General features: G+C 45.3%; 2 protein-coding genes across 8 annotated transcripts in view; one reads left to right on the forward strand and one right to left on the reverse strand.

The window, feature by feature from the left end:
- Nucleotides 1-13,012, reverse strand: part of Tmem43 (Transmembrane protein 43) — a 183,924-nt gene extending 170,912 nt beyond the window's left edge. For 2 of the 6 annotated variants that reach the window (XM_075694856.1, XM_075694853.1), the window contains exon 1: nucleotides 12,366-13,011. In XM_075694856.1, the coding sequence (XP_075550971.1) occupies nucleotides 12,366-12,400 (35 nt within the window). In that variant the 5' untranslated portion in view covers nucleotides 12,401-13,011. Of the gene's footprint in view, nucleotides 1-12,365 lie in introns of all 6 variants that reach the window. The other 4 variants (XM_075694860.1, XM_075694859.1, XM_075694857.1 and 1 more) reach the window with 3 other exon arrangements.
- A 571-nt stretch (nucleotides 13,013-13,583) lies between these two features.
- On the forward strand, nucleotides 13,584-27,018 carry LOC142584678 (uncharacterized). 2 transcript variants are annotated; one of them, XM_075694865.1, is made up of 2 exons: nucleotides 13,584-13,790; nucleotides 18,803-27,018. In XM_075694865.1, the coding sequence occupies exon 2, from the start codon at nucleotides 18,881-18,883 to the stop codon at nucleotides 22,499-22,501; it is 3,621 nt and encodes a 1,206-aa protein (XP_075550980.1). In that variant the 5' UTR covers nucleotides 13,584-13,790; nucleotides 18,803-18,880; the 3' UTR covers nucleotides 22,502-27,018. The 2 variants fall into 2 exon arrangements, with proteins under 2 accessions (XP_075550980.1, XP_075550979.1); XM_075694864.1 differs by lacking the exon at nucleotides 13,584-13,790 and adding an exon at nucleotides 15,244-15,439.
- The last annotated feature ends 713 nt before the right edge of the window (nucleotides 27,019-27,731 follow it).

Raw genomic sequence — 27,731 nt, forward strand, 5'->3', positions numbered from 1 at the left:
GCAGCAAACGAAGATTCGCCACAAGGAGCGCTCGATTGTTGGTGTGGACAAGATCAGAAAGCCAGGCCACAAGAAACAAAAACACTGTCTGGAGTGCCCCGGGGTCAACGCACCGTGAAAAGCGAAGAAGCAAGGCGCTGTCGGTGGTGTGGAGGAGCCTGCAATTGCGCGAAAGCACAGTGCACAGCCACGGGCAAGATATGCAATGGCTGCGGGAAGAAAGGCCATTACGAGTAGTCTCAACTGCACGCAAAGGTGAGATGCCGAACCATTCGTCCGAGCGAAGACAGTACATGGAAGAAGTGCATCTCGGTGACGTTCGAAGCATTCCAATGAAGGAGCCTTTGAGAGTGAAAGCAAAGCTGAATGGCACACCTCTCGTGTTCAAAGTTGACACAGGCACCGAGGTCACGGCAGTGTCACTTAAGGACTACAACAGAGACATCATGCGACCTCTACAGACAACAAATCAAACACTGACTGGTTCAGGTCAAGCGCCAATCACCACGACAGGCTACTTCACAGCCACTATAGAATGGCGGTACACAAAAATGCAAGAGAAGGTCTTTGTGGTCGAAAGGCTGAGGGAATCTTTTCTAAATCGTCCAGCAATAGAGTCACTGGGCTTTGAGCAGCAGCCACTTGAGCTTGCAGAAACACAAGAGAGTGACATCTCTTACATCCTAGCCTAGTACCCCAAGCTGACATCAGGACTTGGACTGATAAAGACCACGTACCGTATCAAAGTGAAGAGCGACGCTAAGCCCTATGCAGTCACTTACCTAAGGCGAGTGCCTTTTCCTCTTCTTTCGCTCATCGAGACAGAACTTAAAAGGATGAAACACCTTGGTGTCATACAAAAGGCGGAACAAGCAACTGAGTGGTGCTTCCCTATGATGGTAGTTAGGAAAAGGAACGACAAACTGAGAATATGTGTGGACTATGGCCAGCCGAGCCAGCAGATTCTTTGTGAGCGCATGCTGATGCCTATGGTCCATGAATGCCTTGGCAAATTAGCTGGCACGAAACTCCTGAGTCGCTTAGATGCACATGCAGGCTACTGGCAAGTTCCTTTCTCTAAAGAGTCATGCGAGTTTACAACATTCATTACTCCATTCGGACCGTTCCAGTTCCTCAGACTGCCCTTTGGCATTTCTACGGCACCAGAATTCTACCAGTGCGAGTTGCTCAAAGTCCTGGAGGGACTAGACGGACTGACATGCCTGCAAGGCATCATCGTGTCTGGAGGAAAAGTCGAAGTGCACGAAGCTAAAATGAATTATGCTTCTTCCATTTGGCGTACTGCAAAAGTACACTTGGCCATAGATGAAGAAGCTGTGCCAGGCTGCGTTGTTCACTTTATTGTTATTATTGTTAATACACACACCAGTGTCATGCATCCCAGCATCCTTCCACACACAGTCAAGATATGTACTGCTGCAAGCACCATCATGCATTAGCCAGGCACACAACATCACAAATGTAAGTGACCACACAAGGAGATGTCCTTACCAACCATGCTCTAGCTACAAGCTCAATTCACTTACAGAAATTCAATCAGTTCTGACTTCACCCTATGTTGATGTTTGGCATTGTAAAACATTTCCTGCTTGTTTGCCCAATTCAAAGTGCTTGAAAAATAAACTTGTATATTAAATATACTTGTATTTCACTTTATTTGCTACCGGATCTTAATACAGTCTCTTCATGCTTACTTCTACATTTGTGCTCTTTAAATCTTGTCACATAGCCTTCTATATACTCTTCTGTGCCTGCCGGATGACCACAAAACGTCAGTCATCTATGGAGGCGCCACTTACGTAGAGTAGAGTTGGCATACCGAGGGTAGCAATAACTCTCGTCAGGCACTAGGCAACCATGTCATGGTATGGCGTTGCCACAGGGTAGCGGTAGCAGACGTCAAAAGTTGTTTGCAGTCTACACATAATGATGGTTTTGAGCGGTGGTTCAAATAGTGTGCCGGAGATCCCAACGTAAGTGGCGCCCCCAGCAGAAGGTTTAACAGCAGCCACTTTTTATTGTTTCGCTAATAATCCAGCAAGCAGAAGTGTGCTGCTGCTCTTTTATTGATGCACATGCTTTCTTTTTTGTCAGCAGCAAGCACCAAAAATGTAAAAGCGTGCTCGAGACAACCCTATGTAAGTGGCGCCACCGCCATCAAAGGACAGCTGCTTCCCATTGGTTCACCGATGATCTCGCAGGCACAGAAGTGTATATAGAAGGCTACGCCTGTCACAACTAACCCCTTTGTATGCACCCTCCTCCTGTTCTAACCCTAGCAAGGCCAAACCACATCATGTCTGAATCTTTTCCCAATAAAAACATCTAAATTGCTATTAAATGCAGTTGCGCGGGAAGTTGTACCAACCAAAATTCAATTCACATCATTTGCATCACGATGAAATTTGTAAGCATGTTACAAAAAACTGAAAGGGGCATCTACTGCAAGACAATTAGGGGTGTGGAAACATTTGAAATTTTGAATACAAATTCAACAGTCTTTGCTACTGCATTCATATTCAAGACTTAAGTATGTTTAGTAGTAAAATATTTGTTTCTAACGAATACTACGAGGGATAATGAGTTGTTTCAGTCTATAGAGAAAAATACTAATGGAAGTGGATATTTTTTTCAGGATTTTGCTGCAGACAAGCAATGGTTGTGATGGAGAGGCAACCATTGCCGAGTGAGTGGATCAAGAAGGTCACTTTTACACAGTAGTTACCAGCTGTTAAGTAAGCATGTCTCTTAGGTGGTAATTCACTGTCTCCATTTTGACAAACTACCAATTAATCATTTGGCCAAATGTTTCAATTCCTTTAAAACAAGAGTAGTATAATACACTTCAACGAACACTCTACTCAGAGCAAATGGTGACCTTCATCTCATTTTGTCACAGCGCACCAGACACAATCAGATTCCAGTTATTTCTATTACAGACTTTTACTATATTCAAGGAATACCCCCACAAGGGCATAACAGCAACAAGTAGAGCACAATTTCATTCACACAGTGCGCTTGCTCTTGAGTGAGCCACTGGCTCAGGCCAAAACAAGAGCTAGCAGACAAGCTCGTCTTGGTTCGGTACTTTTCAGAGTTGATCCGACTTACAGATGTCGCACTATATGAAGCAATTAAATAATGCAAATGAGCATTTTCTTTCTTTGCCAAAAGGACTCCATGAAACCTCAATAATTGACATTGTTTAGAAATGGGAAATGTTTAGGATTCAGTTAGATTCAAAGGTTGTTTCTTTAATATTTGTGTTAGATTAGGAAATTTAGCTATTAAAGCAACCTAAATAAAATTTCTGCTCTATCATGTTTTGTCACTGTTGGATCATTTCACTTAAGTCAAACTGCATCACATCTTATAGTAGAACAGATGGTACTACCAGAAATGATCACTGCAAAATGTGAGCACCTGAATTGATGCTGCCACACAAGCTTCTTGCAATTTATGCTTATGCAAAAAAAAAAAAAAAAAAATATGTGCACAGCATTGTTTCTTTAAATTAGAGATGGTGACATGCCAACATGTTTTTGTGCTTTTCTCTGGCTTATGCATCCCACTTCAGCTTAGGACGTGCAGAACTTGCCACGTTTAGAAAACAGGGACTTATTTCCTTATGTATTATCAGAAGTTGGTACACTTGTCGCTTCTTGTTACTCTTGCCTCTGCGCATCTCAAGCTTTTTGTCGAGACTTTCCTGCGTGACATCTTATTTTTTAAATGTTTCTCAATCAGTCATTTTAGCCCACAGATTCAGGTTTATATTTGATGTTTCTGGCTCTAATTAAGCTGCATATAGATTTTCTCATGATTTAGGCCCTATCAAGGCAGTTTTCTTGATCAGTCATGTCATTAAAGCTGTTGTAAAGAAGTTGAGAATTGCACAAGCTGCTTATTGAGGCTTCTTGCTCAACCTCCTTCGTTTGCGCAAATGGTAATAAAAAAAGTCTAATTTCATGTGAGAACCAGTATGTTGTAAAAACGCAACCATCAGATAAATGTGGTTAAATTATAAGGAAGGTATCAAAGGGCACTTCATAATTTTTTTCAAACAGTATGTTTCTTACTGTGAAAGTACCACATCCTTGCAATAGTTTCCACAATCATTTCCATGGTGTTTCAAGCTCTGCCATCAAGCCAACGTATAAGCCTGCCAGCCATGCTGCACTCATAATCACTCTGAGCTTTGATATCAGCACAGCCTCCGAGGAGAGGCTGATCGCAAATGCCAGTGATAAGTGTTTTCTTCCACAACCAGACTGCACTACGTATAAGTGATGAATTTTTGCATTCTTAGAGTGCAGCTCTTACGTTCCTGCGGTGAGCGTCAGCTTAACGGAGCGAATGAGCACAGCGAAGGATGAAAGAGCGAATGCAGCAGGGGATGAAAGATGTGAGGCGGAGAGCAGAGGAGGAGGGTGTGGCAAAAGTGTGGAAAGAAAAGTGCAGTACCTCAACAATGGCTATGAGATAGCACCAGAGTAGAGTGCATCGCCTGGGAGGTCTGCCTGCAACAGCTGCTGTGAATCGCACCCAAGCGTCACCCACGTGCTGCCTCTTGCAATCTCCAGATTAGCGAGGCAGTCACACCACACTTTGCTCTGTTTGCGATGTGCCACACAAGAACTATTGTCCGTGCCAGCCAATATATCACAAAATGATAACACGTACAGAGCTGCGCTCAAATTTTGCATTAGGGAGTATTTTTGTTCTGCAACAAACACTGTTTAGTTATGGTATCTAAGGAGATCAAGCCAATGGCAATCAAGTGCATAACAACACAAGAAAAATGGCGAGATACTTTTTTAACCAAGCTAGGCAACCGACTGTGACTATGCTCCGAGTACATGATTAAATATTGGGAACAGATGTTCATGAAAGTAATACATAGTGAGTGAACAGGCTTATTTGCCATCTTTCAAATGTCCGCCTTTTAAGGAAGAAATAAACAAAATGGCATTGATTCATTTTTGCCACATAAAACACGCCTAGCCGTTTATGATCTCATTTATCAAACTGCAGTAATGCCAGTTACACATAACACTTCATACCTTTCTGTGATGTAATCCTATACCATTCATGCATGCTTCATTAAGCATTTTGTCCATCTAACAGAGCATCATGCCACGTGTAGCCACAATTTCATCCAATATATATAGCAGACTTAAAAAAAAAACATTGCTTCTTGTCCACTGGTAAACTTCCAGTTCAGAAGCACTGCATGAAAACATTATATCAACTTCCCCATGCCAGAACAAAGTATGTTTAATCCTAATTTCTGAATACCTCCAGGAAACTTCAGTAATATTAGTAATATTAGGTTTCCTGCCCTTAGAAGGCTTCTGAGAATGTGCTAAATGGAGAAAAATGCAGCAGAACTCATCTTGTGATGACTGTCGACAGTATTGTGAATAGCAATTGAGCAATGCAGCGACCGCCCATATTTCTGAAGCAGGGTGTCTACCAAGTTGACATTTCTAATTCCCTGAGTTTTCCAGGTTTTCCCTGAGTGCCTTCGCAAAATTCCCTGAGTGATGCAGAACTATGTTTTATGTCAAGACGGGCTGAAACCATGATTGCCCGATGCTGTCACTCTGTAAGCATATGAAAATTTTTTTTAAACAAAAAAGAACGACTTAATCCAATTTAAATACTAAGGAGTAGTGTTATGTTATTCAAAAAGAGGATAAAGGGAGAGGTTAGTAAAATGCACAGTAAATAAAATGTCTCAAAAATATGAAAATCGATTTGGACATTCTCAAATACGAATAAAAAGGAGATACATATAGAAGCAAATAATTTCAAATATGAGCTATTTCTATCAACTGATAGCAAGCTCAGTGGTATGCGGCCCGAACTTTGTCACAATTGGGATTTTCTCTCAACAGCTCGTAAGCCAACCTCAACTGTTCTAACATACTCTCAGCCCACCCACGACACCTCAGTGTTGTCTTTCACTGCTTTAAAGAGTTTATATTGGTTTGGATCAGGGACACCTGCATCTCGGCATCAGCCAACACTTTGTTTTTTGAGCTCAAGCTCCTTCAAAGTGGCGGCAGCCCGCTTCCTTTCCCGTTCATTCCTCAATGTGTAGGTACTTTACGTTCTTGTCTTCCTTCCGCCACTCATTCGTCCCACGGACCATTTGAAGCATCTGCTTGGTCTGTTTTACAGTTCATGTCAGATTTTTTGAACTCGCTAGGGGCCGTGAAAACATCCGAAAAACCGGCCAGTTGAAAAAAATAAATGGTTGTCATTTACTGCCCTTAAGGGTTCAAACCGCCACAGGCACATTCGAAAACGTTCTGAAGGCCTGTCGGTACGCGTATTAGGCATATTGGTGCTCGTACTGTGACAGGAAATACCAGGTGCATGCGTGTATAATTAAGGAATACATACTGTGTCTTGTGGCAATAGCCCCTTTCCACGCTTGTTATGCTTCACTGCAATACTCTTGCGTATGCTTCACCAAGTAACATTTCTGTACGGAGGCGAAGCTGACTTTCGGGAACCGGCATTATGCAACGCACCGTGCTTTCCAAGCTTCTAAGCCAATCGCGAGGACCACAACGGCGGAATCCGTGCCATTGCTGACAGTGGCGAAACAATCCCCTCCAAGCCGAGGAAGCGGCCATAGCCCTCGCGCTCTCCCAAACAGAGGTTGAAGTCATAGTGACCGACTTCCAAGAGGCGTGCCGCAACTTTGCTAGCGGCAGAATTCATACCACTACGCTCCGGATCATCAATCAAAAGCCGCCAACGAGATCAGTCATGATCATCTGGGCGCCAGCTCATCAAGGCATTCCTGGCAACGAGGTCGCCAACCACGTGGCTCGAGATCTGACCCACCGAGCCGACGCCGAGGAATCTGAACCCGAGCGCATGCACCCTCTAGTCTCTTGCCAAGACATCACACAACACTACAAGCTAACCCGCAGAACATATGCACCCCCACACAAGTCACTGCCTAGAGAGCAGGAGCGATTCCTCCGAGCTCTACACCTTTAATACATTCCCCCACCCTACACAATTCTCTCCGCAATGCCGCTTCTGCGCAGAGCCTGGGTCCCTCAGGCACATAGTAGGGGGTTGCAGAGCGGCATCATTAAATCCTCCGAACCCTTACGCCACTAACGAGCTTCGGGAGAGAGCCTTGGTCAGCTCCGACCTCGAGGATCAGCAACGGCTGATTGCGAGGGCCCAGGACGCGGCCCGAGCTCAAGGTATTCTGGAATGAGGACGCCTCTCCAAAGCTGCATTCACCCAATAAAAATATTTATCCTCTCTCTCGATAAAAAACACGGCACCCAACGGCAAGAAGCTTCATAGCGAACGCCGAAGCAGCTAGGCCTAGCGTTACCGCAGTGGTGGCTACGGCTGCCAGCGGATATGCGTGCGAGAGCGCTGGTTCGAGACGACGAGGCAATCAAAATGGCAGTGGTGGTGACATTGATTAATGCCGTTTCGCACCTGCAGTCACGGCAAAACGTCCGGAAACTCGGACGGCAAAGAGTTCTTGCGTCCGAAATTTCAGACGTTCTGATGCATTGACTCTAGGGGTACGTGGTGGTGCCGCGTAGACGTTCAAATTATCGTAAATCGGTAAAGTCGGTCGTTGACAGCACACTGTCACCTTCTCCAGCCGACGACAGGGCGTCAAAGACGGTTCATTACGATTCCTGTCTGTTACTCACGCCAGCATTACCGTGACTTTCGACCCTTTCAATATAATTACAGCTGGTTTTCCCTGATAGAGGCACAAAGTCCCTGAGTTTTCCCTGAGTTTTTGCAGACTACTCAAAATCCCTGATAATTCCCGGTTTTCCCAGTTGGTAATAATAATAATAATATTTGGGGTTTTACGTGCCAAAACCACTTTCTGATTATGAGGCACGCCGTAGTGGAGGACTCCGGAAATTTTGACCACCTGGGGTTCTTTAACGTGCACCTAAATCTAAGCACACGGGTGTTTTCGCATTTCGCCCCCATCGAAATGCGGCCGCCGTGGCCGGGATTCGATCCCGCGACCTCGTGCTCAGCAGCCCAACACCATAGCCACTGAGCAACCACGGCGGGTTTCCCAGTTGGTAGACACCCTGTGAAGTGACATTCATTTCAGTGCGCAGTGTTAATTCTGAGAATTTAGTTGATTCAGTTATATGCCACATACCGCAATATTGTCCCACTTTGCTACGGCACTCGCTTGCCAAGGTAGTTCATGAGCGTGGTGGCATGGTGACGGATGTATGACGCTGACGCAGTGACTATAGAATGAGGAAGGAATGATATCAATGGAATGACAAAGGTGTACAATGACAATGACATGTGGATTCTTTAATTATAACGATGGTATAGTGACGACATGACGATGACACGAAGACTATCAGATGACGATATGACAACCGGATGAAGAAACGAGAATGATGACGATCGCACGACCAAGACGACATGATGACGATTGTATGACAACAAATGCATCACAGCATCTGTGTGACAATGGCGTAACAACGACATAATCACAATTGAATTGAGCCTGACTGCAACAAAATGACAAATGAAAATGACATCAACGAATTGACGCAGGTGGCATGACGGCAATGCGATGATACTGAAGTAATGGTTATGGTGAAACAACAGTGACGATGATGGCATGACACCAAAAGTATGACGACGAATGCATGACGACAATGCAGGGATGATAATAGCAAGACAACAACAACATGAGGACAATGGGATGACAACAAGTATATATCAATTGTACGCTGATGGCTGGATCACAAAACCTGTATGATGACGATGGCATGACTTGAGTCGGATGATGTAGGTAGTGTGATAATGACGGCACCGCCATGACGACATCATGACGGTTTGATAATGGAGGCAGGATAGCGACTGATGATGACAGCATGACAAGGGCACCATAATCACATCTGAATGGCGAGACTATGAGCAAAATAAAATTACAAAGAAGGATTGACGTCGACGGAACGGCGATGCCATGACGACAATGGGATGACGTTATCGAAGTGACAACAATAATAAAGCGACAGTGTGACAATGACCACAAGATGACTGTGTGATGACAATGATGTGATGACGACGGCTTGACAAGAGTCATATGACTTAAGCTGGAAGGATGATGACACATTGACCACGACAGCATTGCGACCCTGAACACATATCTAGTCACCCAAGCAATTTGAGCCAGTGGGTCAGAATAGAAAGCATGAAGATGACAGCATGACGAGAGTCAGACCATGAAGTTGGAGTGATGATGATTGAACAACCACGACGGCATCACTATGGCGGTGTGACGATGACGGCATGACGAGTGTTGGATGACAAAGCTGGCTGCAACGATCACGCGGCATCACGACTACGGGTTCATACCTATTGGCCCTGAGCTATTAGACAACTTGGGTGACTGGGTCAGGGTAGAAGGCATGACGACAATGGCCTCATGAGAGTAAGGTCACGAGGCTGGAATGACGACAGTGGAACAACCACAAGGGCATCACGACCAGGAGCGCATACCTAGCAGCCTAAGCAGGTAGACAAAGGCCACTGGGCTGGTGTGAGAAGATTACATTAGATTAGATAGATAGATTCAAAATGGCTGAAGTAGGCAAAGATTGCTATTTGCATTGATAAGGAACTGCCTTAGGAGTGATAGACACGAGTGCAAAATTAGAGAAAAGCAAAATTCTACTGATTGCAAAAGTGCTGTAGTGTATAGCAAAAGGCTTGTAGGCAACGGACAGTAAGCTGATCGGTCTATATAATTTTTCAAGTCTTTGGCGTCCCCTTTCTTATGGATTAGCATTATGTTTGCGTTTTTCCAAGATTCCGGTACGCTCGAAGTCATGAGGCATTGCGTATACAGGGTGGCCAGTTTCTCTAGAACAATCTGCCCACCATCCTTCAACAAATCTGCTGTTACCTGATCCTCCCCAGCTGCCTTCCCCCTTTGCATAGCTCCCAAGGCTGCCTTTACTTCTTCTGGCGTTACCTGTGGGATTTCGAATTCCTGTAGGCTATTCTCTCTTCCATTATCGTCGTAGGTGCCACTGGTACTGTATAAATCTCTATAGAACTCTTCAGCCACTTCAACTATCTCATCCATATTAGTAATGATATTGCCGGCTTTATCTCTTAACACATACATCTGATTCTCGCCACTTCCTAGTTTCTTCACTGCCTTTAGGCTTCCTCCCGTTCCTGAGAGCATGTTCAATTGTATCCATATTATACTTCCTTATGTCAGCTGTCTTACGCTTGTTGATGAACTTCGAAAGTTCTGCCAGTTCTATTCTAGCTGTAGGGTTAGAGGCTTTCATACATTGGCGTTTCTTGATCAGGTCTTTCGTCTCCTGCGACAGCTTACTGGTTTCCTGTCTAACAGCGTTACCACCGACTTCTATTGCACACTCCTTAATGATGCCCATAAGATTGTCGTTCATTGCTGCAACACTAGGGTCCTCTTCCCGAGTTAAAGCCGTATACCTGTTCTGTAGCTTGATCCGGAATTCCTCCAGTTTCCCTCTTACCGCTAACTCATTGATTGGCTTCCTATGTACCAGTTTCTTCCGTTCCCTCCTCAAGACAAGGCTAATTCGAGTACTTACCATCCTATGGTCACTGCAGCACACCTTGCCGAGCACGTCTACATCTTGTATGATGCCAGGGTTCGCGCAGAGTATGAAGTCGATTTCATTTCTAGTCTCGCCATTCTGGCTCCTCCACGTCTAGTTTTGGCTAACCCGCTTGCGGAAAGAGGTATTCATTATCCACATATTATTCTGTTCTGCAAACTCTACTAATAACTCTCCACTGCTATTCCTAGAGCCTATGCCATATTCCCCCACTGACTTGTCTCCAGCTTGCTTCTTGCCTACCCTGGCATTAAGAGTCGCCCATCAGTATAGTGTATTTTGTTTTGACTTTACCCATTGCCGATTGCATGTCTTCATAAAAGCTTTCGACTTCCTGGTCATCATGACTGGATGTAGGGGCGCAGATTTGTGCTACCTTCAATTTGTACCTCTTATTAAGTTTCACAACAAGACCTGCCACCCTCTCGTTAATGCTATAGAATTCCTGTATGTTACCAGCTATTTCCTTATTAACCAGGAATCCGACTCCAAGTTCGCGTCTCTCCGCTAAGCCCCGGTAGCACAGGACTGTATAAAATATGCCTTGTTATAGTACTTAAAGTCTTAAGCCATAAACAATGCAAACATAAGACAGCTGTCAATGAGTGATGACAAAAATAACAATATCAATAAATGTGTGTGTGCTGGAATGCCCTACAAACAGTTGCGCGAATTTCTATAGGCAGGCAACTTTCTTGCAAGACCCCATGGCGTCAGCAGCCCAACGCTTGTTTATCCATGGGCAACCAGCCCATGCACTGTTTGGCCCCGCAGGCACATTTTATGCGGCTTGTGTCTGAGGCAGAGCCGTCGGAGTAGTCGTAGTTCAGCTCTTCACCCGTACAGATGTCTCTCTTCGCAAACAGTGCAAGCTCAGGCACAACGCATTCAGTCCGGACAGGCACAACAGCCAGGTTGGGCTCACACGAGTGATTCAGAAATCTCCCAACACCACCAACACTGCTAGGGTCCACTACGAGTGTCACCACACCGTTTTCACGCAACACCATGACATAATTTGGCTCACAGGGGTTCCGCTTCGACAGCCTTTGGCGTGCTACCTCGAGGCTGATGACTTCCCCACTGTACACGCAGACGAAGCTCCCACGTGGAATAGATTCCATTGCCCGCACTGCAAACCCTTTATCATGCGTCTTGTACACTTGCAGTCTGTAACGCAACCCGTGCTGGACATCACGGATAGGGCAGGCGGCGTCACAAGAACACAGGGCAGAGCACTCGATCGCTGCCAAAGCGCAGCCTGTTGCACGCCTTGCACGGCTGCTGCGCACCACGCAGGGGCACTGCGCACTGCACGCTACCTGGCAGCTGCAGCTGGCAAACACTTCACTAAATGCTTGCTCATCCGATCCTGGGCCCGGCACGTTTGTGGTGGTGTACTACAGCGCAGAACAAAAGGGGCCAAGTCAGTGGCGCAGTGCTGTCGCAGAAAAAAGCTCCGAGAATAACTTCAACAGCACGAGCAAAAGACAATATGCAGTCGAACAGGTGCGATCGCGCATTCGTCTCCCACGCCCCACAAGGAATCACATCAGCAACGAGGCTGATGCGTGCCATTTAATTCGAAATTGCTCAACCGACACTTGGGAAAGCCTTGCCCACTGCGAATGTCAAGGCCGAAAAACCGGTAGGCGCGATCCCATTTTCACGGGCACTCACCTCGAAGTAAGGAAGGCGTTCGGTGTCCACGTCATTGAGAAAAGACACAGGCGTGCGCTCTAGCCCGCCACTGATGTCGGTGCATGAAGGACTCGCCATCACGTAGACCAAAGAACCAACAGCTCTGATCATGCAGTCGACTGAAGCCAGACGTAGCTACTAATGCATTTGCCTAAACTCATTCGCGACTTCACCAACTTCACTGCGCAAAGCACTACGTGAGAAAGGAGCGCCATGCAGCAGCTAGACACTACTTCCACCACACCAATATTCAATTTCAAGTGACATATTTTACGTAAACTGCAGCCCGCCGCTTATGGAATTTCCCTCAACGCAACACCTACACCTCAACTAGAGTGTACTAGACAATGTATTCTAGTACCACAGAACACCTCTAGTACCCCATAGAGTACATTCTAACCATACAATAAAGAACCGACTTTAACCATAGGACGTGCCATAGGATAAAGTACTTTAACCTCAAGCATGTTAACGAAACGCGAAACCGAAACGAGATTGATGACGTCATGGACTAAAGCATCGGAGACCGCGCCACTCGTGGAAATCTAGAAACAAATTAAACGACAAGCGGACAGTAAAATTTACAAAAAAACCCCGAAGTCTTGTTATAACGTTGAATTCATGGGTAGAATGCATAGCTATTTACTTGCGCTGTTGACGAAACGTCTCCATTGTATCCATATTATACTTCCTTATGTCAGCTGTCTTACGCTTGTTGATGAACTTCGAAAGTTCTGCCAGTTCTATTCTAGCTGTAGGGTTAGAGGCTTTCATACATTGGCGTTTCTTGATCAGGTCTTTCGTCTCCTGCGACAGTCCACCGTCTCTTGCGACTCTTGCGACAGTCCTGACAGTCATGGACTGTCAGGACCTCATTGCCTCGTGAAACTTTATTCTTCGTGCTCTAAATGCAACGTCCGACGAGGGCAAAGAAGTATTATACGTGTTCCGTGGGCAAACTGGCTATAAATTGAAACAATATTATTTTTTGTTTGCACGCATGCTTGTGCGCTTTGTTATTTTTATAACTACGACGTCTAACTTATTCAATTATGCACAAAATCATAGAGTTACTATACTCTATGCACAAACTGCAAGTTGTAGCGCCATCTATTGCAAATATATTTAGCTCATTAAAACATCACGGCAGTTAAACCCAACAAAGAAGCTTTTTAGCCTCGTTCATAGGTGACGAGACCATTTGTTATTGTTCAAATTGGGCACAGTAGGCGAACTCTGAAACAACGTTTTCAAGACTTAGTTGTTGATGATGATAATCACTAAGTTTTGTTCGCTGTCCACCTCCATGCTGTCCACCATGGTTTCGTTGCTCCGTCTGTGGTTCCGTTCCCCATCCATACCGTCCGTGCGAAACCGAGCCGTTATGGAGGCACGCGCCTAACGGTAAGCTGTGCCGAGATGATTTCCTATGTTTTGTAAGTTCGAGCTCCGTTATCTACGCGGCTCAGCATGTCGCCAAAGGCAGTTCGTGGATCAACATTGAGATAGAATACTTCCCAGCACAGGAGTCCCCCTTTTGTCTTGTTTATATCGTAAGACAAAGGTGTATCAGCTAGGGTTCCTTGCTATGTTGCAAGGCGCGGAAGATTCATACTTACATACGACATACCACGCAATGCCACAGTAAATGTAACTTTACAAAAAAAATATAAATAAAGGTGAGTTTGAAGTTAGGTTTCTCAGGAATAGTAACGATGGAATTCTTTTCCTTTTTTCAATTTTTGTCGCAGCGTCATAAAACACGTACGCGCGCGGACGTGCCGCACCGCTACTGAGGGTCCGGTATATATATATATATATGCGCGTCGACGGCATTACAAGCATTATACTGAAGTCGACATTTGCAGCTACTTATTGGTACTATACTTCTGTGTGCTAGATTTTGTTCGATATAGGAAAAACAAGTTGCATCGCTGGTACATATATATTTGAGTGCGCTAGTGTGTGCATTATAAAGCAATTGAGGGTCACGTGGAACACACCGTAATTATATTTGATGGTAAATAAATAATACTTAATTAAATGAGCAGAAACGGCGACAAAAGACGGACGTTGGTGTTATTATTCACGACAATATGCCCAGTTTCCTTTAGTTATGCTAGTGTGGCTTTTCTGCACGGCTTTTGAGCGCAGGGTGAAGCCTGATTTACAAAATTAAGCTATCTTTCTCTTTGTGAGTGTTTTGCTTGGGAACGAGGCGGCGCATCTGCTTCGAGTTCGCACCAAGACAAAGAGAGTCTTTGTCGCCCCTTGACTGAACAACGAGAAGCACAGACGGCTATTGTGAGCTGACGAGAAAGCGTCGGCGAAGACGAAGCGCGGCAGGTAGCGCCGCTGTGTGTCTCGGCCGTGTATGCATATATTCATGAGAGCTTTTGCCAAGCATAACAAAGCGGCGTGGCCACTGATCGAGCTAAACATCTATTTATTTGTTTCAGACCGCGGTGCAGTGCACTTTAAAAAAGATGCAATAAGCAGCATATGGCACAGCGATCCTGGTCTGTGGATATGCAGCAGATGTTAAAGGTGCACCCGTTCACTTTTAACCCGCATTGGCGCGCAGGAGCGTTTGGAAGGCCGTTCGCGTACGCGGAAAACACGGAGAAACCGAACGCCCATGTGGGCCCCTCACTTTTGTAGCGCGTAGCCCGAGAACTGTTGTACTTAATTCAAATAAAAGGAAAAGGGAGGCAAAAAGAAAAAAAAAAAACGAAATTGCAGTACGGGGTCTGAAGCGCGTAGAGCTTCTCAACGGCCTCTTTTCCCAGCTGTACGGCAGAAGGGCCATGTGATCTCCGCGCAGCCAATCGGGGCTCAGCAAGTTGACGTTGCCGACTTCGTCTCTCCGCGCTGCCGAGGTTCAAATGCGAGCTAGCGGTCTGTTGTTTCTATCGTGGTCGTGCTCTTCTGTCCCTTTCTGGCTGCTCTACAGCGTCCGAATGGGAAGAAAATGTAGAGTAACGAACGCTCGATTTTTATCGACGCGTTGAAGCTCGACCGTACGCCGTGCAGTGCCGTTCAGGTGCAGTCAGGTGAGACACTTTTCGTTGGACATTCGGTGGGGCAGGTTGCTGCGTGAATCCGCAGGTGTCGGTTTGTTCTGATTTACGTTAAGCAGGCGGACTGTGCCTCTGTCGCTGCAGCAGGACTGACAGGCATTGGTCTAGAATGCATGCGAGCATGCAAGAGCTTCAATTTCTTCTTATCCTGCTGTACAAATGCATGCCACTGCACCTGCTGCGCGCAACAGAAGTAATTCACGTTTGCAATATCCGGGACTGAACTTTCCTCCAGCGTGGCTGGTGGCCTGCTGCGTCATATGGTGCGATGTGCTTGCTATATGTCGCCGGTGGGCGGCGGACGAACCGTCGATCTGTTCGAATTCACTTCGATGTTCGGACAACGGCCCGCAAGCTCCATATATGCTGTCGGGGAAGTCCGCATGTGCAGATTTCGCAGCTCCGAAAAACGCTGTATGAAACGCGCATGGGCGGCGTAATAGACGTAAAAACGAAGTCGAGGTGCGGAGAATTAAATGTATTAAGAAATTTCGATATGGGTTGATGAAGGTCAAGACCTGCGTTAACGAAGAATGTTCGAACTGCATTTGAAAAGGGTTCCTCGGAACGTGCAACGGTTTTACAGTGCTAAAGGAAAAGGAGCGCGAGCACCCGTTGATTTCTCAGGCGATATACCGCTAGGGGCTCCGTGTCGCCGAAAAATCCGGCGTTGGCGGAGCTTCCCGTGAGCGAAGGTTCACGGCGTTGGCGGAGCTTCCCGTGAGCGAAGGTTCCCCTGCATATTTTGGTACATGCCATGCCTCGCTGTATGACATGCAGTGTATGCAGGTCATATTGCCACACCATTCTATCACTAAAGTTGCCCACACCTTGTCTTACATTCTTCACAAAGTTATTCCTCAGTATTTTGAGAATGACAGCCCACAAACAAATGTCATGAAGCAAAACACCGACAGTGCATGTCTTTTATGTTAAATCTTCTCAGATTTATATATTTAAAGTGAGAAGCAATAACAGAAACCTGGAAACGATGTAATTTTTTTTTTTTTTTTTGGTGCAGCTGTGGCACAATCTGCAGGATCATCAGCCCATGCAAGAGGCTGCGTTTCTCCCAGAAAGCTTGCCTTCATGCATAGCGTTCGCCGCTAGCGTTTCCTAGTAAACGTTACGGTTACATGAGCTGCAGTTGTGGGGAAGGGAGAGAGACGGGGATTTTTTAATCAGTGCTATCGCTTTCCACTCTTAAAGGCAAAGCTTTAAGCTTCCTTTAAGTTCTAGTGATTAATTTTGCAGCTGTTAGTAATAACTACATACTTGCAGCAACATTGGGAAATCACCGCAGGTAAATTGTCAATTAAAAACCTGTACATCCATGTGGGTTTGCTTACAGGCATACCAGTCCATTTTTGTCACACAGACTCTGCAACGTATAACTTTTAACTATATATCTCGCCATTTAGGTTGACTTATAGTACACTTTATTTCAGCGTATAGAGGCCACGGTATACCAGCAAGGCTGGAGGCCTGCGCCAAAATGTGTAACATTTCACTCTGTAGCATTTCATTATTGCTGGTTTCTAGGCCTTTTGTCTGGCTGTAGGCCAATTACATAGATAGCAATAAAAGTGCATGTCGCCGAAAATGTGTTTCGTATGGCATGGCTAAAGAAGTCTTTCACATTTCATGCAGAGGAGCTTGCGATCCCAGAGATGGTATTTTGTAAGTGCCCACCTAGTGATTGCAATGAAGGCGCCAAATAAAACAACAGGTGAAGGAAGGCTACACGGGGCAACCACGTAGGTGCACTAACGTCTGAGCATTTTATTTCTTGACACAGGAATAAATAGCTGCTGCCAAGGATTAAAAAAAAAAAAAATAGTGCCATCATCTGTGTCGCACAACGAAAACATGATACAGAACAGCTTCTAAGTGCCACTCCCAAGATACACCAGTTCCTTTGTCGATAGAGAAACTGAGGGTTTACTGATACAAGCATCACCACGCTTCTTGATCTCAAGTGCTTCCAACATCTTCCTTGTCAGTTGATCATCTGCTCTGTTCAAAACACAGGCTCCATTAAAATATGGAATGCACTTGTGAGCCTTACAATAAGTACTAATAAAGAGCTGGTTTTCCATCTTATGTCGATGCTCATACATTCTGTCATTCAGAAATCTGCCCGTTTGGCCTACATATGATGAACCACATGACAAGGGAACCAAATGACCTACTTTCTTTACACATCTGACATGCTTCTGCTCATGTATTTCTTTTTTTTTTTGCACACCTGTTTATTTTCCCGATGTCCTGCATTCGCCTTGGCACACATCAAACCAAGACGTGCTCAGTGACCCACCTAGTGGACTGTCGCTTCCAGCCTCCACTGATTGGCTGGAGCTGAACCAGCTAAAAGGAAACGCCATTTCCTTCTTGTTGGTACCCCAGCCCAGCCATTCAGAATTTCAGCTAATGGATATGGATGGACATCTACTGGCCAACTCTCCAAAATGGCTGGCAACATTCCTCTGTTCACGTCAGCACTCGTGTTTCAATATAAATGTTCTACATAAAGGGGCATACTAATGGGTATTCAGTAATTGAAGATAAGTTGTGACAGGTTATGAAGCAGAAGCCACTTAGGTGTGGATGATACTGGTAGCTTGCAAGCATACTTGTACCATTCCACACATGTGAACATCTTGCAATTTGTTTATTTAGTGTACAGCAAGCCTAAGCACCAACTTGCCCAAGAAAATGTTTTTTTGGATTTATTTATTTGTTTGTTCATGCTTCGTTTCATCAATAATAGCACACTTGTCAGCCCACTGTACCAATCTGCAATAGTAAAAGTAATTTTCATTTGTTCTTGAGATACAGAACTTCATATTATAAACAGAAAGAAACACAGTGCCGATTATTGTGGTGCAGTCCAAAGGGTTGACGTTTCAACTTCTGCATAGAAGTCGAAATGTCCAGTGATGTTCAACATGCAAGGGATGTTGTTAATTTCATTTGCAGAACTTACTGTAGTGTGACACTTCAATATCTGCGTTGTCCTTGTGCACAAAGAATGTCCACCACAGCCACTAATGAGCGATTGCTGACAGGACAAACTGCATTTAGCAGTTGGATATCAATAGCCACAGTTAATGTCTGGCTGTGTAGATATGCTGTCTTTGTAGTGTGTGACCATGAGCCAATGATTTTATGTAGAAATGAACCTGGCTGCATTCCCTCAGTTTATTTACACCTTTGAACAAACAGTGGCACCAGTAATGCTGTCAACAGAGTGGGTGGCTACTATAATAAATAAGCAACACAGTGCAGTGGCAGTGGAGTTTGTGACAGGCATTGCTCTGCTCGCGTGTTTTACAGAGAAGTGGCGTGGGCCTGCTGCCAACAGGATGAACCCTGGCCCACAGGTGCCAAGCATCGAACACTGCTACTGGCTTCATGGATGTGCTGGGGGCTTTGCTCACTCTCCTCCTGTCCAGCTCATGCACTGCTGTACCGCTGCCACCGAAGCCAACACTAGAAGCCCTCTACACCGACCATCAGGGGTTGAGCTTGCCAGAAGCAGGACAACCAATCAACACCAGTGCGGATGGCAGCCAGTCAACATTCACTCCACCGGCACCGACAGAAACAACAAAGTTAGTTAATGATGCTGTTTTGCAGAGTTCTGTGGACATCACAGCTGCCGAGCCCCACCACCACACTTCGATATTCCCTGTCCCCAGCATGTCTGTAAAGAACACTACGGGGGACACCGTTTTGTCAACTGCAAAGATGATAGGTAGTGAAGATGTTGTGAGTGAATCAAAAGACAAGGAATCCACGGTGGTGGAAACACTCTCCTATCTGCAAACTACTACACAAGCCTCTTTGGAATTGGATGTGCTTGATTATGAACTAAGCTCGCTCAAGAACAAGTCAGCGGATAGACAGGTGACCACATACTCTGGAAGTATGCTGTCGGCCTGGGTTGATGTGACAACTGCACTTCCTGATCCAACTGGGAAAAAGCTGCTGAAGCCAACCGGTGACCCTACACTGAGTAAATCATCAGTTGTAAGTGTGTATAAAGCACCCACATCACCATATGTTGTTGGTGAAAAGGAGACAACTACACCAATGTCATTAACAGTTCCTAAGGTTACCAGTCGTAACCAAGCTAATAACAAAGACCTGCATGTTTTAGTGGAAGGACCAACCACTGAAGAGCTTACAAGTCAAGTTCCACCAACTGCAAATCCTAATGTAACAACTCATGACTACTTTGGAGTACAAAGCCTGATGTGGCCTACTGCAGTGAATATTGCATTTGCTGTGAATTCTGATGCAGTAAACATTACAACCACAGAGTCAATTCAAGCAACCACAGTGTTGTCCAGCACTCTCCCACCTCAGAACAATGAGGATTTCGTGCAAACTTCAGCACCTACAGCAATAAACATTAGTGTGGAGCATGAATCTGAAAGCAATGAAGACGTAGATGTTGAACGTCAGTTAGAGAGTCTTGTGTCGTCACCAAGTCCAACCACGAGACCTTTCACTGCCCAAAGTCAGATCATCCAGCCTTCAACCACAGATTCTTCATTCTCATCAAATGCTGACTTGGTTGAAGTTGCAACCAAGCAAAACAGCACATTAAATGAGAGCTCTGTCTACCATCTGGTGACCAGCACACCACAAACCAAGGAAGACGGAGGCAACATGCCACTAACAACATCGAGTGACCCAGTGAACTGCACATCAGTGTTTTGCACAGCTGAAAAAATGCCACACTCACTAACGGGCTCTCCTGATATAGGCACTACGGTTAAACACAGTGCTACATTTCAGGTGAATACAAGCCAAAATGCAGATGATGATGCATCTTTGAGCATTGTGCTACCTCTTGAGAATATAAAACCAAGTGCCACTGCTGTCACAGTGTCTGAAGCTATCCTGGAATTGAGCACAGACTCTCTGGAACACACTGAAATTGACAACTCGTCAGTGGTGAGTTTTGCTCTGGAAACCGATAATGTGACACTAGCCAAGACGACAAGCATGCCACCCATGTTGGTTGGCACATCAACAACGGCTAACTCGAGTGAAGTATCAATGAATCCGCAGAATCAGTCGGATTCAACTAGCATGCTAACACAGTATGTCAAGATGTCCACAGAGGCTACTGACTATGGGCAGAAAGCATTCCAAACAACGCCGTCAGAAGACAGCATATCAACTGTTGCAGAGACTACAACATACAGTTCCTTTGATACTATGCTCACATCACCATCCTCTCATCATAGAGACACATTTCCTTCGGCAGCTGACCACAACACATCGACTCTAAATTATGACAGAGAAAGCGCCACGGAGCTGACACCATTGCAAGCCATGAAAAATGAAACAGTAATGGATAGACTACTTCCTGCTGCACCAAGTACTGCAGTAGACTCAGTTTTAAGTACAACATTTTTGGGGGACAGTGTGACTAACTCTGATGATCTTAAAATGCCAAATACAACTAGCGCTGTTGAAAATGATGAGATGCCGAGTTCAGTAGGCACAGGTGACCCTGCAGAAATACCAAGAATGATTTCAGGCACTACTGCTGCAGAAGTAGAGGGACAGCAAGTGTTGCCAGAACTAACACATGCTCCCGATGAAAGCCTGCCGACACAACTGTTTGCGAGTGAACCAACAGAACGTTTTACACTGTGGAAGGAAAGTGATACTGCTGGGGGGAAGCTTCAAACAACTCAAGCTTTAAGTGCTGTCACACAAAGCAGTGTGTCGTCTGATTTCTCATACGCTTCAAGAGATGGACTCACTAGTGTTGTTTTGGAAGTAACAACTACACTACCCACAAACCAGGGCAGTTCAGAGAAGAGCGAGCCAGTTTCACCACATACTCCAGCTTGTACAAGCGACATCACTCCGGTAGAAGAGGTGACGTCACCACACGTGGAGCTGAGTACCTCAGAGAAGAGCACTGTTTCCGTAGCTGTGCCTTCTGAAGAGACAACGGTGATGCCAAGGCATGGAACCTTGGAAGGCAGCACTTTGGCTGTGCTTTCCACTCAAGTGCCTGCCATATCAAGTTCAGAACAAACAGTGAAAGGCACACTGCCAACCTGTGTGCCCTTGGAGCCGCCGCGGAGTCCAACGCACGAGTTCCGGCTGGTATTCAACACTTCAGCCGAGTTCTCCTGGGAGCAGGTGGAGGCCCTCGAGAGGCGTATCCAGTACTTTTCCAACGACAGTGCTTGCCCCCGCCGCTTTGCACGCACTGCGTTTGCCCTTGGGCCCCCGCATGTGCTCAGCTGGACTGACCCATCGGCCAACGCAAGCTGGTGCGATCGCGCTGCCGTAGACTTCCTGCTACATGCTATGCGTGCCAACACCGGCCACCCTACGCCCGAAGTGACAAGAGCTTTCTACCCAGAGTTTAAGGTTGTCGCTGTTGAGCTTCGTTACCGTGGTGCGTGTGCAGACCGCCGGGGCACTGCGCCCTTTCCAGTCGCGGCTACAGCCATTGGCATTGCCCTCGCTGCATCACTGGTGGCTGGCTTGGTCCTCTGGAGGGCACTGCGACTCGCACCCCCGCGGTCACGCAAGCTCACTGTCACTGGCAGCTCCTCCACAGCCCAACAGCAGCCACCTCGCGACTCGTTTGATCTGAAGCAGCGTCGGCCCGCACTCCTTCCGGGAGAGAACAGGGCACTGGCCGGTGGCACCAATGGCACCCCAAGTAAGAGTCCGCACACTAAGCCTAACCCCCCGTTTGTGGTCGACACGGACTTCTGTTACATCAATCCCAACTTTCTGGAGGTTGTGAAGCCCTCGCCGCCACCACCACCGCCCTACCGGAGGTCACTTGAGAGGCGGGTGCGCAGCCTTGAGGCCGTGCCCCCTGCTCCACCCCCAAGGCCACCGCATGGTCCCCGCTCGACTCTTGGGAAGCACAGTAAGAGCCAACCACCGGCGGAGCAGGACGAAGGAAACTGCACGTCGTCCAGTTCTGGGGTCGAGTCGGACGCGCAACCGTTTGGGGAGGCCAAGTCCAATGAGAGCAGCTGAAGGCAGTAGAGCCTTAAATGATGGCACAACAACACTTCAGGCAAATTCCACAGGCTGTATTTCATGTGAATCATTTAATTTTTCTCTCTTTGCCCTTCCTCATTGGCTCGGACGCCACTGGCCCCAGCTTTCTCTTTGCACGGCCATTTAGCATGATTGTATTGCTGTTGAGTTTGACGTACCACTTTGTGATTTTTCTTGGTGGATACAAAATGAGTTGGCAAGAAATTGCCCAATACCAATAGTGCATTCAGCCTATGCAAGTTTTATCCATATGCTGTTTCAAACTGGCATTTATTATCAAGTCAGATATGGTGCACATTGATCCACAATGGCCTTGGCCAACACAGGACATGAGCCCTTGGAGATCTGAGAGAGGCCGTGATGCTTAGGCCATATTCTCAGTCAATAATTCTCAGGAGCCTTATTGCCAGCACACATTTACCGGATTACCCAGTGTAAAGGCCAGATCACTCAAATGAGACACTATGCTGGCTTTTATGTCATGCAGAAGCGAAAGTGTCAATCAAGAGCTTCAGCTGCCCCTCAGTACTGGTGTCACATGGTCAATTTCCATCGCAATCAGGCCTTATCTGGATTGAGTGCTACTACACGGTCACCTTTGATCACGATCTTGCTTGATCCGAATACAGGTTATTGCGATTCATGCACCATGAATGAGCTTTAATTATGATCGTAGGCTGACATCCGTGCCGTCTAGCTCTGCATGCAAGAAAACGCTAACATTAAAAAGCAAGAACAGAGTAATAAAAATGCCTAAAAAAGATTTTTATAAGCAATAGCGTATATTTTCTGCAAAGAACTAAATTTTTATTATACATATTTTACAGTGCTTTTAACCCACTAACGACACCATGTGGGCTTAAGCTCACCCAAACTTGATCCAGATCATTGGACCACGTTGCAGCAATCATTTTTGATTGCAGTTAAGAAATTCAATCTCCATCAGGCCCAGTTGCGATCAAAAATTACCTATGACGCCGGTATAAACTTCGTTCTTTCATTGGTCCATTCCCAGCCCTGACAAGCCTTTTTCCATCAGTTTCCTCATGTCAATGCAAACATCTTAGAAAATATTAAAATGACAATGTAAGCAACAAGAAAGGAGAACACAAAAAACTAACATTAACAGCTACTTTCAATGACTGAAGTCATTGGAAGCAGCGTAAGACTATGCATATTAATATAAGACCAAACGCAGGAGATTTGTGACAAGAGATTGTATGTCTTAGTGATCCAGGTGTGACACTACTGTGTGACAGGCATTTCCCACCCTCAAAAATTCCAATAAGTCTGTATGTTGGCTCATCATTAGGCGTGCTTTGGAACTGCACTGACCTCATGATTTCATAGGTGCACTGGCGCTAAAAATCAGAGCATACAACGAAGTCCCATCAAGTGTTGCACGTCGAGCTGCAACATCTTGCTTTCACGTGCACAATCTCTAAAACTGCATGATCCCCAAACATAATTGCTGGAAAACTTATTTTATACTGTACACTTAAAACGCTTATGTACTGACCCTTACATTTTAAAACTGAGTTGGTGACTAAAAGAGGAAAAGAGCCGCGAATACAGACAGGACGTGAGTTGCGGTTCTTTTTCTCTTTTAAACACGTCGAACTGACTGGCCCAAAGTTCCCCCTCTTGAACCTGAGTTGATGACACTTGTTTAAGCATACCAGTCTTTTTTTTTTTTTTTTCAATTGAAAATGTGGAACTCTGGTCATGTCTGTAGCTTGGTCGGTCAACCATGAAATGTTTTGAAATACAAATGGGCAGCTCTTTTGGTGATGATATGCTATAGCAGGCTTTCCGTTTTGTATCCACAAAGCATGTCAGTCATTTTGCTGTGAAATCGGAGAGACATGTATTAGCTCGCCTGTGATGCCACTGCCTTCACTGCGCAGGTGGCATGGGAATACTGTGCTTAGCTGATGTCAAGTGGAAGAGTTCGTGAAAGTAGACAAAAATACGTCCATAGCCAATGTGTAATCTGCTTCACACTGTATGTTGAAGACTTTCTTCAACAAAGTGAGCTTATCTGGAGGAAGGAAAACATCACTTCATATTCATATGCAAGCTGATGCCATCCTATTCAGTGTCTTTATTAATGTTGCTGCAGCAGGTACCCCAGAGAGTACTTGTTTCTGTAGTGACAAAACTCTGGCAATGACATGTTAGATGGAGGCGGGGGGGGATGTGCCCCCCCCCCTCGGAAAACTGGTGGGGGCCCATTTGTCTCTATTACTGCAATAAGCCTAATGAGCCTGCATTTTTCTCCTGCTTTGATACACGTTCCACTCCACATTGAAGCATAGGACTTTCACTGCCATTGGAACCCTACATTTATGAAACTTGAGATGTGACACCGAGCAGGGTGACCACTGTTAAAGAAATAGATGTGTGCATAAGAGACTTCTTTAAGAACTTCAAGTGGGCACTTGTTCTAGTACAATGTATTGAATGTTGCATAAGTAAGAGTGCCAGGCATTAGATATGTGTCCTTTGCTGCACATTGTTCTGCTTAAAGCACCGTCACGCCCGACACAGGACGGGGACGAGCGGCTGCCCTCTCTTGTGTCTGTTGTGTGAATGCTGCGGCTGTGCACCAGGTGTCAACCAACTAGCCCGAGAACGGGTTCTGCTAAAACATTGTTGTTCTTGGCACAATGCAAGCAACATGAAGCAGAGAGAGACAAGTGCCACTGTATTATTCATAGCGCAACACCCGATTTGTGCAAATTGCCTGCCGATTTCACCCATGATAAACCTAAATGCACCTTGTACATGACAATGGCAGGCAAAATTTGTAATTTTGCTGCAGTGACTATTCTATCATGCAAATGCCATCTGCCATTGTTAAGGCAAAATACAATGTGGCATTTTGCTGTTACAGTGAGAGATGGCACTACTGTTCCACTGCAGTGAAGTTTCCCTTCCGTTTTGTTTGCCGTCTAGAACACATACTTCTAATTTATTGTTGACGAGACAGCCAGTTAATTCACCCAAACATAATGTTAAATTAATTGACAGAAAAGCTGCAAAATGCCTCCTCTAAGTGAAATTTGGCTGCAATTTACCCAGAATAGCTATGTGTACCTGTCGTTATTTATGCAACATTCTGCGCTTACTGCTGCTTCTGGTAAAGAGCCAAGTTCTTAAACACATTATATGTGACATATGAACTGTGTGACATCATCTTCAAGTTAGTTCTACGAGTGTATTTTTAGCAGCGTGCAGGTAGAGACAGCCAATTTTGCAGCAAGTTTTGTCACGAATGACAGCAGTAGTGTGTGCATAACCTTTGTTGACACGGAAAATTTCTGGTTATCTGTAAAGTTTGCACATGAAAAATGTCATTGCATCATCTCATTTATTTTTACTGTTACAGACTGTACAGTTATGTCTGCCCAATGTATTTTAAGAGCTGTGCAAGATATTCACTTTTGTGACATTCAGCTCGCTCAAGAAGCAGTGTAAAATTGTCTCGACGTGTGCTAGTCCTGCATGATCATGGCCACTGCTAAGCAACACAAACATGCTCAACTGTAAAACCAATTGCACCAGCTTGCCCCAGAAGAAGTTTTGTTATTATAATGCTCAATTGTGATGTGGTTGAAGTTGCTAGATGATCCGACTTGTCTAATGCACTCTTCATTTGGAACCACTTGTCTCTGGCAGCATGCATTGTGCGATGTGCACATTCTGCTAGCAGGAAGGTGCCTCTTTGAGACATCCTAAGTGAACACCATCAGCACAGTTGTGCCAACCTTTATGTCACAATTGTATATAGCAAGTCATAATGATGACACACTAGGCCAGTGCCTGCAGTGCCAGCCAGTATTATAAAAGGAAAGGCACTGCTACTACTCATGCAGTGAACAACCAGCACTTGGACACACATTCGTGTAATTGACGAGTTGTCCTTTGGCATTGGATGCCAGCTGCATAAGGTTGCACACTGGCATATTCTCCTTTCAACGTGCAACCACCTAGGTGCAAGTACGAAGGTGCCATCAACGCTGTCATTTCACTGGTATCGCTGGCCGGCACGTAGGCACTGCTCTATATAGACACTGTACCAATGACTATGCATTCCAAAGTTACTTTATTTCTCGTGACTAGTCTCTGTGCTCATTGTTAGCAAAAAAAGAAACATTATTTATTGAAATGTCTCAGAAAACATTAGTGTGTGCATGTGTGAAGTTGTTTGTAGCTTGAATGTAATTGATAAATGACTGCATGTAGAGGGCATTGCTTCGGTAAATGCCGTGATTCTTATGTGTTTTATAATATATGTAGTAGTGCTAATAGCCTCTTCGTTTGTTTTCATGCCTTTAAATTAAGTGACGGGAATAAATGCACAATGCTAAAGGGCAACTCCAGAGTCTGCAGTTTCACAGAAAGATTTATTGCATGCTTTGTCCTTAACAGCAGTGTGCCATCTTTTTGTTTTGTTTGTAATAAATTTTAAAGAGGTGCCACCTACTGTATTCTGTGTGTTTATTTCTCCTCGCCCTCCGGTGGTTGTTAGAAGCCTCTTTTAAACTTATGCGAAACTAGACTAGCCATAAATGTTGCACCAGCTATGTCCAGTATGCTACTTTAAAAGAAAGATGTTGCTACAATGAGGGGGGGGGATGCAGTGAAGCATCAAGCTGTTTGGAGAAACCCTGGAGTTGCCCTTTTATGTCAAAACACTGCAGGAAACATGACAAAATAGAAGCCTAGCTTTAGGAACAGTGAGTATGAAATCCAGGCCTGCTATCATTACAGAGCCATGATGATGTTAACCACATCAAAAATGAAAGGATCCATCATTAGTATTGCACTAGCTTGATGCCATACAAAGCAAGCTCAGCCAAGGATTTGAAGGCCTGTAATCAGTGCCTCCACTTTGCTACCAACTGCAACCAAATTGAGTGAAGCATTAGTCTTGCCACCACTACACCATTTTACACGGGATGTGTTGAGAAGCATTCTTGCTGTGCAATCTCTTGCTCTGTGTCACTGTAATTTGGCAAATGGTGAAGGCTTTGGGACCTCCAAGCTGAAGAGGGCCATCGGCTTCTTAACATAGTTTGTGTGTTACTTTATTAATGCAAGTCTCTGTGCGAAACAATTTTAGTCATTCTCATTACTCATCAGCAGGTGTTTGCTTGAAATATAAACACACTTGAAACATTTCTTTCCCTTTTTCTAACAT

This window comes from Dermacentor variabilis, chromosome 6 (genome assembly GCF_050947875.1).
Source record: "Dermacentor variabilis isolate Ectoservices chromosome 6, ASM5094787v1, whole genome shotgun sequence".
Taxonomy (NCBI): domain Eukaryota; kingdom Metazoa; phylum Arthropoda; class Arachnida; order Ixodida; family Ixodidae; genus Dermacentor; species Dermacentor variabilis.

Coding starts and splice junctions, on each gene's coding strand:
- LOC142584678 (XM_075694865.1), top strand. CDS start 18,881: ATGGATGTGCTGGGGGCTTTGCTCACTCTCCTCCTGTCCAGCTCATGC.